General features: G+C 41.0%; 1 protein-coding gene across 1 annotated transcript; it reads left to right on the top strand.

The window, feature by feature from the left end:
* The first annotated feature begins 893 nt into the window (after nucleotides 1–893).
* hcls1 (hematopoietic cell-specific Lyn substrate 1) lies at nucleotides 894–9,379 on the top strand. The gene is made up of 16 exons (XM_080886989.1): nucleotides 894–1,042; nucleotides 1,807–1,890; nucleotides 1,996–2,069; nucleotides 2,688–2,811; nucleotides 2,957–3,067; nucleotides 4,049–4,103; nucleotides 4,191–4,301; nucleotides 4,388–4,498; nucleotides 4,574–4,684; nucleotides 4,769–4,824; nucleotides 6,065–6,134; nucleotides 6,266–6,417; nucleotides 6,496–6,666; nucleotides 8,404–8,569; nucleotides 8,653–8,721; nucleotides 8,926–9,379. Exons 2-16 carry the CDS (start codon nucleotides 1,807–1,809, stop codon nucleotides 9,060–9,062), a joined length of 1,602 nt encoding a protein of 533 aa, XP_080743115.1. The 5' UTR covers nucleotides 894–1,042; the 3' UTR covers nucleotides 9,063–9,379.
* The last annotated feature ends 1,193 nt before the right edge of the window (nucleotides 9,380–10,572 follow it).

The raw sequence follows: 10,572 nt of genomic DNA, 5'->3' as shown, positions 1-10,572 counted from the left end.
CAAGGGCAGGTTAGTTGGAAAACAAGCAGGACAGCGACCATTGAGGCCTGTAATTCGACACCTGTGAGCTAAGATGAGCTTGAATGATGGTGGCATACCTCCTGTTACACTGACTCACTGCACCATCTTGTGGTTCTCGGTGGTATTACACGAGAATACAGCCCAGTCTTAATGCGCCGTTCACGCTCACATCTGCACAATGACACTTAGAAATCTTGCAAATAAGGTCACAGCTTTTGTTTCTTGACATTGTTTTTGTAGATTTAGTTTATTTTAGGTGTTTGACTCACTTTAAAACTGGTTTTATTACTTTTACTATGTAGGAGCGTTTTCGTTTGCTGACGTTATATAGGGAGGTGCACCAGGATGCATTGCTTGCTTTTTGGTAACGGGATTGATTATTTTTCCCGAATACTTTAGGACCTACCCTCCCATTTCGCACCAGTGGCCCTCTGAGATTGGTTTTGACAAGCAGAAACTGCAAACGCTTTTAACCAACCCCATTTTTATTATTGAGGCATAGACAGACTCCAAAAGTGAGTGCTCATTATCATTTTTCCCAGCTGTTTTAAGTTGTGTAAGCCCCCAAATGTTGCAACTGCACCACAGCAGCTGGTCTGTAATCAGTCTACTTAAATCGGTCTTAAACTGCTTTAGCTTGGAAAACTTAAGAGGAGATTTTTATGACCTGAAACTGTTTAAGAGCGCATGTCTGGTGGACTTTCTTTGATTTCGGACGGTACTTGAATGCAGCACTTCACTATCTATATATATTTTTAAATCCCTACAATTAATTTAAACGCTTATATATGAAAAATAAAAGAAAACGGCCACGCTGCTGTCAGGTATGAACTCTTAAATCCCCAGGGCAGACAGGGGCGACACTTGTGCAGGTATTTTCACCAAAGCGCGCTCACGTGTGCTAGATCCGCGTTCACTCCTCGCCCGTTAGAGTGCGGCGACTCGTGCAAAGACCCCGCAGGACCGCTTACTGTTGCACATTATTCATCTAAACACGGGCAAACTGCGCAACAACTGAAAGGTAAAGATCTTATATTTGTATTCAAAGTGAAGCTACTAACAAGCCAGCGTCTAACTTTCCTCTGTTAATATTTCCGTTAAATTAAGGAAGTAGATGTAAGCAGTCGCAGTTTAAAGTGCTGCACAGTGAAACGTTAGTAGCGACAAATGTGACTTAACAGCCTCATGTTTTCAGATGCGAAGCATTTGAATGACATAAAAGTGATTAAATAATACGGGAATAACCTATTTTCTGCTTTTAACTCAGTGTTTACCTGAACTGTGTGTCCAATATTAAAAATAACAAGCCCAGCATTACTGAGACTGTCATTACTAGCCTAGAATTACCATTTATGGCAATAAAAGTGGCATAAAAATATAATTAAAGATAAATTGTAGCCAGCTACTGAAAAAGACTTCATTTTTATTAGATTATCTGCTTCCCTCACGACATAAAATCTCTCATTTCCACCTTATTAAAGATGATTTTAACATATGCAGTGCATAATGTTCTTAAATAATATATTATAATGCAGCTTTTTCAGTGTTTTAGTTACATGTTTTATAAGAAAAGTGTATGTTCTTTTTGGGGAAATGAACCATCACGTTCAGAATAACTTCCTTTTTGAGACTTGAGCAGAGTTTGGTCAGAGCTTGTGGTTGTGCGTTAGTTTATTTTTAGTGATCACCTAAACAGAGAATAATCATTTTAATGCACGAAGGGGTCGTTGATCTTTATTGCATCTGTCCTTTGTGGCTCACTGTGTTTTAATCTCCCACCCCCAGATGTGGAAGTCAGTGGTGGGCCACAATGTGAGCATGAAGGTGGCTGGAGAGGGGGATGACTGGGAGACGGACCCTGACTTTGAGGTACTGTGTACTTCCTGGAGTGAGCGTCACTGTAGGGAGGGTTGGGTAGACACCTCTGCGTCAATCATTTCTGATTTTGTGTTTATGTGTGTGTGTGTTTTTTAGAATGACGTGTCAGAGCAGGAGCAGAGGTGGGGGGCCAAAACCATCGAGGGCTCAGGACGTAAAGAACACATCAGGTGAAAAGACGTGCAGCCTGTTCCTGGAAATATTATTTTTATAGTGCACGTAGATGAGTTCAGGACACAGTGGGTGCTGTGCAGCAACAGGAAGAGGAAGTGAGAGCACAGCGTAAGCTGTCAGGCCGCGAGTCTTTCCTAATATGGATAATGTATGATGATGGTGATGTTGACAACTCTTTGACAGTGATATTTAAACCTCTGCTGACCGGGTGGGACAGATTTTGTATCAATTGTGGCTTATTCAGGGTCAATAATTCACTCATTAATGAATATTTGGTAACCTTCAAAGTTGCTGTGGATCCTCATCAAGCAGAAAACTTAATTAATCTTCTAAGAGAGTGTTGTGGTTAGTTAGACAGACACATGACCCACCCTATTGGGAAAACCCGCCCATTAGCAGTATCCGTGTACTCAGAGCTTCTGAGCATTTGTGACCTTGAATTTGTGACTCGTAAGAGATTTTAATATTGGAACAGATTAAGAGTAAGCAGCAGAGGAACAACTACTATACTAACAGTTTAAAATTACCATGATGAGTGTATGAGTGTTAGTGATTGAGTTCGCAATAGCATGAACTCCGTCTGTTTCACTATTCATGTGTTTTGGCCCCTGCAGTGTTGCAGAGCTCAGAAACAAGGTCACTGAGGAGCATGAGAAAGTGAAGCAGAAGGAGAACATTCCCAAAGCATCGTACGGATATGGAGGGAAGTTTGGAGTGGAGACGGATCGAATGGACAAGGTTAACACGTTTTTCTCATTGAAATCGGAATTATGGTGATATGCTTCTATCATTTACTGCGACTCCTCTTTACCCTCGACTCTGTGCCCACCATTTCTTTAAATGGTGTCCTTTTTGTTTGAACGGATGTGTCTCTGCTGTCCAGGTGGCTCTGGGTAGCGACTATGTAGCAGAGGTGGAGAAGCACTCTTCCCAGAAAGATGCAGCGAAAGGGTTCGGAGGGAAATATGGTGTTCAGAAGGACCGCGTGGACAAGGTGAGAAGACAAGCAGACTCTTTCACAATAGGCAACAATAAGTAAAAGGGAGCACACTGCACCCACATTAACATCTTTTCTTTGATATTCTGTAACTCAGATGTGATTTAAATGACATGATGAGGTCTCCGTCTCTGCTGTGTTTCTGTCTGCTGCTCTATGCCATCAAACAACAGGATTCATTCAATTCAATTTTATTTATATAGCGCCAAATCACAACAACAGTTGCCCTAAAGGGCTTTAATTATAAGGTAAAGACATTACAATAATACAAAGAAAAAAAAGAAAATCACTACATTCATATGACCCACTGTGAGCACGTGCTTTGGTGACAGTGGGAAGGAAGAACTCCCTTTTAATTGGAACAAACCTCCAGTAGAGACTGGCTCATGGAGGGGCGGCCATCTGCTGTGAACGGTACAGTTAAAACTGGGATCTATTATACTTTCCATTGTTTCTATTATACCTACATATACTGGTGGATACTCCTTTTAAACATGGTCAAAGTTAGCCAATCAGAAGCTGACTTTAAAGGAAAGGGAAAGGGATCAATGATAGCCTGTTTTTATGACAAATAGAGAAATGAGACTCAGTTTTTATGGGAAGAGAGCTCCAGCAGAGGCAGGTTCAGTGAGGGGCAGCCATCTGTTGTTGGGGTGTGAGGGGAAGGAGAGGAGAGGACATGGAGTAGTGACATATAAATGCATCGGTAGTGGAAAAGAAGAGCTCAGTTCATCATGGGAAGTCCTGTAGCATCCCCAGCTTTACAGCATCTGTGGGTGAGGCTTCAGTGTCACCTGATCCAGCTCTATTTATTAGCTTTGTCAAAAAGAAAAGTTTGAACCCCAATCTTAAAAGTAGAGAGAGTGTCTGTCTCCTTAATCCACACTGGGAGCCTGTTCCACAGCTGATGTTTCTTCAGTAAGAAAAGTTCCACACATACGATGCTTAATCTTTATTATGATTTCAATCTTTGTGCAGTCTGCCGTCGGCTTTGAATACAAAGGAGAAGTGCAACAGCATGGATCTCAGAAAGGTACGTCCACTGTCCTGCATCTGTCATTCACTATTCTCCTATCAGAAGTTTGTCTAAATCTTACATTCTTATAACTCACTGCTTTAGATTACTCAAAGGGATTTGGAGGAAAGTACGGTGTAGAGAAAGACAAAGTGGACAAGGCGGCTTTGGGGTACGACTACAAGAGTCAGACTGAGAAGCATCAGTCTCAGAAAGGTGAGTTCAGGTTGTAGCAACTGTCTCTTTTTATATTATGTGCTTTATATTTGCTTTTTTATGCATTTGAAATTTATGTTCACCAGACTACGCTAAGGGATTTGGAGGGAAATACGGGGTGGAGAAGGAGAAGGTAGACAAAGCTGCCGTGGGGTATGACTATAAAGGAGAAACAGAGAAGCATCAGTCGCAGAAAGGTGAGTTAAAATTGCAGCTTTTGCAGGTTCGGCCACCGTTTTTTTCATGACACTTGATTGCTTTATTCTGTGCAGATTACTCAAAGGGATTTGGAGGAAAATTTGGTGTTGAGAAGGAGAAAGTCGACAAAGCTGCGTTGGGGTACGATTACAAAGCTGAGACGGAGAAACATCAGTCACAAAAAGGTTAGAGGAGAGAGCCACGGATGTGTTATTTACAGGAACAGACTTCCTGTATTCATCACACTGATGAAGTGCTTCTGTGTTCAGATTATTCAGCAGGTTTCGGTGGCCGGTATGGCGTACAGGCAGACCGCATGGATAAGGTCAGCATCAAGGATGAAATTCTGTATTATTGTCTTTGGATTCATTGTTTAATCTGGAATAAAATGGAAAGTAGCCATAACATCTGGGGAATAATTAATACTTTGGAAAAAGTGAGGCACACATGCTAAATGTTGGAATTAACATCGATTATTTCTGTTTTCATTTTCATAAAATGAACTTAAAAATGTTTTAATACCTACCTAAAACCTTAAAGCCATTCTCCACCACTGTACATCTTATTCTTAGCCTGAATAGTCTGCTTGTTCTGTATAACCAGAATAAACATTCTTATTTATGAGACCAATGCTGGTCTGTTCCCATCTTACTCACTGATTTGACTTACTGTCAAAAAGGTAAAGGATGTTATTGTATTCACACAGTGGTGGATCTAGAAAATTTTACATGGGGGGCAAAGGAAGGGCAAGAGGTCTAGGGTGGCACATACCTCTTCAGTGAAGTATGTAAAAATACCTTATATGTAGTTGGGCCAGTTGCCCCCTTTGCCCCCCTGTAGATCCGCCCTTGTCTTTACAGCCCAGCCTGTTTCATATTGAGATGGTGACTGTTTGGGTCTTCTTCCAGACCTTTGCAAAGTGGTGACATATCTAAATAACTTGTACTTAGACGCAACTGAACTGATGTCTTGTCATGTTCAAAGTCACTGTAGAACCTTTGGCACAACTTGTTAAAAGATTTAAGTGAGTGGGCCTGAACCTTACTACACCCCCATCTGGCCTGAGGCGACACTGACAGTTACCGATGCTTTATTGTATAATTTTTTTGTATATGTTGTTGCTGTGTAACCACTGTTGATTCTTAGCCAAGGAACTTCTGCAAAAAAAGATTTTTAATCTTAAGCAAAAGCATTAAAAAAAACAAAAAACCATCAAACATCTTGCTTCTTGGGACTTTGATCACATTTTTAGCTCCACTTATTTTGTGGTTTAGCCCGAGTATCAGAGGTCCCCAGTAACAGATTGGCCCAGATGTGCCCACATCATCAGCTGAAATAAGGCTGTTTCATAGCCTGTACATCATCCTGACCTGACAGGAACAGACAAGCAGCAGATTGTCAAACCTCCAGCTTTTAATTTTTAATTTTGATTTATTTCCTGCCAGTCAGTTAATCGCCTGCTTGAGTATTCTTGCAGCTGTAACCGTCATTATTGAAACATGATATCTGTAGTGACAATTCAAACTTCTGAAAAATAATTCTTTCTTTCTATTATTAACCTCTAGAGTGCAGCAGGCTTCACAGACATGGACTCCCCGACCTCTGCATATAAAAAGACACAGCCAGTAGAGGCTTGTAAGTTCATTTGTTTCTCCAACATAATCACTCACACTCTGCCATCTGTCTGGCAAGCAATTAAATCTACAACTGTTCAATGGTTTCCATGATGCACTGCATTCATATTCACTTTGGATTTTATTATGCAGCGAGTGCAGGTGCAGGGAAACTGAAAGCACGCTTTGAGAATATGGCCAAGGCTTCTGATGAGGAGAACAGGAAGAAAGCAGAAGAAGAGAGAGCGAGGAGGCAAGCCAGAGAGAGCCGAGAGCGAGAGGAGGCCAAACGCAGACAGCAGCAGGTACGCTGCGCTGCAAAAATGTAAAGAGCTACAAGGTGAGCTGTTTTCAGCTCACGTGATTGATGTTCTTTCTTTTAGGAGGAAGAAAGAAGAAGAGAGGAGGAATCTCAAGTACCACCAGGTCATCATGTTGATCCAGAGGACGATATGCCAACACCAGAAATCCACCGTCGCACTCCAGAGATTCAGAAAGAGCCGGAGCCGGAGCCGGAGCTGGAGCCAGAGCCAGAGCTGGAGCCGGAGCCGGTGGTGAGAAACACATATGAAAAATCAGATGTACCAAATAACAACTCGTGTTTAAAACATGGGACTCATATTCACCCATCTTTCCTCCAGCATGCACATATTTATATATATTTATATGTTTTTGTATATATAGGTATACATATACCTATATATGCAAAAAACTTGAATTTTACTATGTTTATTTATCGGATAAAATAAGTTAAATGTCACCGTTATTATAACAGCAGGGGTGTCCAAATTCAGAGGCTGCATCCACCTGAGGACCCGGGCTTCGTGGTCCTCAGGTGCCGGGCAACCGGAAATGAGCGATGGTGAAGGTCTAGCCTTCAGAATTACGTCACGAGCTCTCTCGGTGCAGTGAAACTCTGCCGTCTGCTCCTTGCTGTCTAAAATATAACCAGACGCTGGCGTAAATTCTCTACCATCTCACATTTCTGTTTAATCACTTTTCTGTTTGACATTTATTCAGCTGTGTGAAAACCCCGGAGGAACCCTCCCGAGGGATTAATAAAGTTTTATTTAATCTAATCTAATCTAATAACTTTAATCTCAGCCAAACCCATTTACTCACGAACAAATAAATCACTGAAAAAGGCCACACAATGTTTAAGTTATCTAAGTGACTTATATATCATGTTTAACCTGAGTAGCAAAAGGCCGCGGGGGTTTGAAAACGATATGCCGGGAGTTTGTTGTTCTCGCCGGCTCAGATATTTGAAGTTTACACAGCTACATTCTCGCCTGAAAATATGTTAAAAGTTTATTTTGCGACCCAGAAAGATTAATAAGAGTAATATTAAAACTAAGTGGCTGCAGTAGTAGTAGCCATTGTTGGAAACTGGCATTGGCTGGGCCAGTCTGGGATATGGTTTTTCAATTTTGTTGTCCGGATGGAAAATCGGGAGAAATTCGGGAGAATGGTGGCTCCGGGAGATTTTCGGGAGGGGCACTGAAATTCGGGATCCTCCTGGAAAAATCAGGGGGGTTGGCATGTATGCCAATCCATGACTGATAGTGTTTGGTTGTGTGCATTGTGATTTATTCAGGTATGCAGGTATTTCAGATACTGTTCATCTGCTGTAGATAGTTGTTTAGATCTGCCACTTCTTTTCTTTTGCCCTCCACATTTCCAGTTTCCTCAAATTTGTAAGGACACATACTATCACATACATATACTGCACACCATACTATCAAGATATTCTGTGTTTTTAGCTAACAGCTCTTTGGGAATCAACCTTATTGGTACAAAGATACTATTCAAGTCTGTCAGACTGTCGTATCGTTGGAATTTTTCATAAATTCATTAAAGAAATGGAGACAAATTATGTGTTTTTGTGACAAATGTGTTTTTAGGCAAAGTCACCATTTAAAACCGGTTCTTTCTTAAGTTGTCTTTTACGTGTAGACACCTAATTGGTGAGTTGGGTGCTTTTTTTATCCTTGGACAATTCACAGGTCAGTAGTAACATAATTCTGCAGAATGTTTTTGGTTTGTGGATGTGGAAAAGCAGAAAGAAAATAGGTCCCATGTGAAAATGTTTACAGCAGACTTTGAGGCTATTAGTTTTTTTTTAACAAAAAAGACAAAACCATGTGGTGCAAAATGCTGTAAGAAGAGAGACATCTTCACAGCTGGTATCTCCAAAACTCAGCAACTAACCTAAGTCTCTGAAACGGGTTCCTTTCTAATGATCCTCACCTGTGATGCTTAACTACAAATCATCTAACTTCACTTTTCAGGAGGAACCAGAATACGAGGAGCCCCCGGCCTTGCCACCACGCTTGGACGATTTTGAGGAACCGGGCGCCCCTCCTCTGCCTGAAAGGTCAATAGATGTGGATGATGATGATGATGGAGAGTATGAAGACATCGGTCATCCCCCTCCTCCTCCTCCTCAGCGTAAAGGTCTGCCTCTAAGCAAAGCCGTGAGTTAATCAGGACCCCTTTCGTGGCTACTGATCATTAATCTCGCATATTTTATCTCTCAGCTGACGAGAACGACTATGAAGACCTGACATGTGGCCAGAAGGCAATAGCGATTTATGACTATATTGGAGGTAAGACTCTCCATTTTCTGTTTCAGATGTTCTGTTTCATTGTGGAATAGCTGATCTGGGCTACTTTGGTTTGCCTTGTTTACATACTGAAAGGGGATCGTGAGCACAGGTGTTCCTTTGGCGCTGTGACACAAGTGCTTTTGTTTGTATTTATTTTTCCTTTTAATGTGAGCATAAATCCTTTGCTTTTCTTTTTTCACGCAGAGGCCGATGACGAGATCTCCTTCAATCCAGACGACATAATCTACAACATAGAGATGATTGACGAGGGCTGGTGGAAGGGACAGTGTCACGGACGTACCGGTCTGTTCCCGGCCGCTTACGTTCAGCTGATCGAGTGAGCAACACGCTCCCAAAGTCTATTTTTGCACAAGCTTCACTTAAACAAACTTCAATATTGTTGAACAGGAGGAGGAATTTGTATTTAACAATCAAATCAGAGCAAATTTTTTAAAATCAGTTGATTTGTGTAATATTTCGCTTTGAATGTGCCGACTGAAAAAGCATCAGGCCAAACCTGATCAGGAGCAAACGTGTACACCTCTGCAAGGAACTGATGGTATAGGACCTTATTCTTCATTTCTTTCACTGGATTTTTATTTTACCAATGTAATCACAGTTATGACCAGAAATGGCTCTGCTATTCTAATAAAAGCTTCCTGGTAACCTGTGCTTTGTCTTTCCTCTGATGCGGTTACAGTGACCTGAAAACACTTATGTGGAGCACCAGCTGATCATTTTAGCCATCGCCATCTTGGTGTTTGGACACAGTGATGAGCGAGGTGATGATTAATCCTTAAACATGTAACGACTCTGCAGCAGGCGCAATTTCTTGCGCACTTAAACAATGCATGTTCATTGGTATAACACCATGTTTGTGTTAGTATTACAAAATAGGGAAGAGTTATCTAGTGTGGGAAAGAAAATACTTAATATGTATTTTACTGTGAAACAGTAGCTTCAAAGCTATGCAGGCCAAGTCATCTTCTCTATGCACAGCCACAAACCATAATGGCTGGAGAACATCTGTTTCATTATTCTACCCGTGTTTACAAAATTAAATTATAAGAAGCCAACATTGATAACATTTGGCAGTCTAACAGAAATGGTAAAAGTAGAAAACCCTCACAAAAACATTAGGCCAGTATCACGTTAACTATGGCTAAGGACCGGCATTAAACAGGTCACTTTATTGTGCAGCGGTTCAGGCAATTACCTGACAGGTGAAAGATCCTGGTTCACTTTATTTTATTTTTTTTAATTTAAGACCTATAACTGGGGAGACACAGGTCTGGCCTTTTATGATATACCTCCATAGCATCCACTGCTACACAGATGTAGCAAAAACAAATCACCAGATGATAGACATAGCCTATGATGCACATTTTAAGAAATGTTAAAGTTTTTCTTTTCAATATATTGTACGAGCTGGACCTTCTTGTAATTTTTTAAAGTGCTCTTGACCTGCTTCATAGTTTTGGACTTTGGCTGCTTTTTTTTAAACTCAGTTTTAGCCCAGTCATTGTACCCGACCAATTTAGAGGAATGTTTGTTTGATTGTTGAAACACTTAACACTGACCTATGAATCATTCAAGTGTAACCCCCCACACACACACACACACAACTCAAGATTTATGTGTATACACATAACAGACAACTTAGCAATGAACTAATTTTAAGTTGTGTTTACTAGTCTGTCACCAAAAACATCATTTATTGTCATTTCTTTAGTTGAATGTATGAAAAACGGCAAAGATAACACAGGGTGAAGGGCTTGAAATAGGAGTTTTGTACCAACGAGGTGATTGTCGGCATATCTCGGCATGTTGTGCATGCAGTGTGTCCATAAA

This window comes from Rhamphochromis sp. 'chilingali' (genome assembly GCF_963969265.1).
Source record: "Rhamphochromis sp. 'chilingali' genome assembly, chromosome: 7".
Classification (NCBI taxonomy): domain Eukaryota; kingdom Metazoa; phylum Chordata; class Actinopteri; order Cichliformes; family Cichlidae; genus Rhamphochromis; species Rhamphochromis sp. 'chilingali'.
Note: the sequence above shows the minus strand (reverse complement) of the source record. Positions and strands in the feature narration are given on the sequence as shown.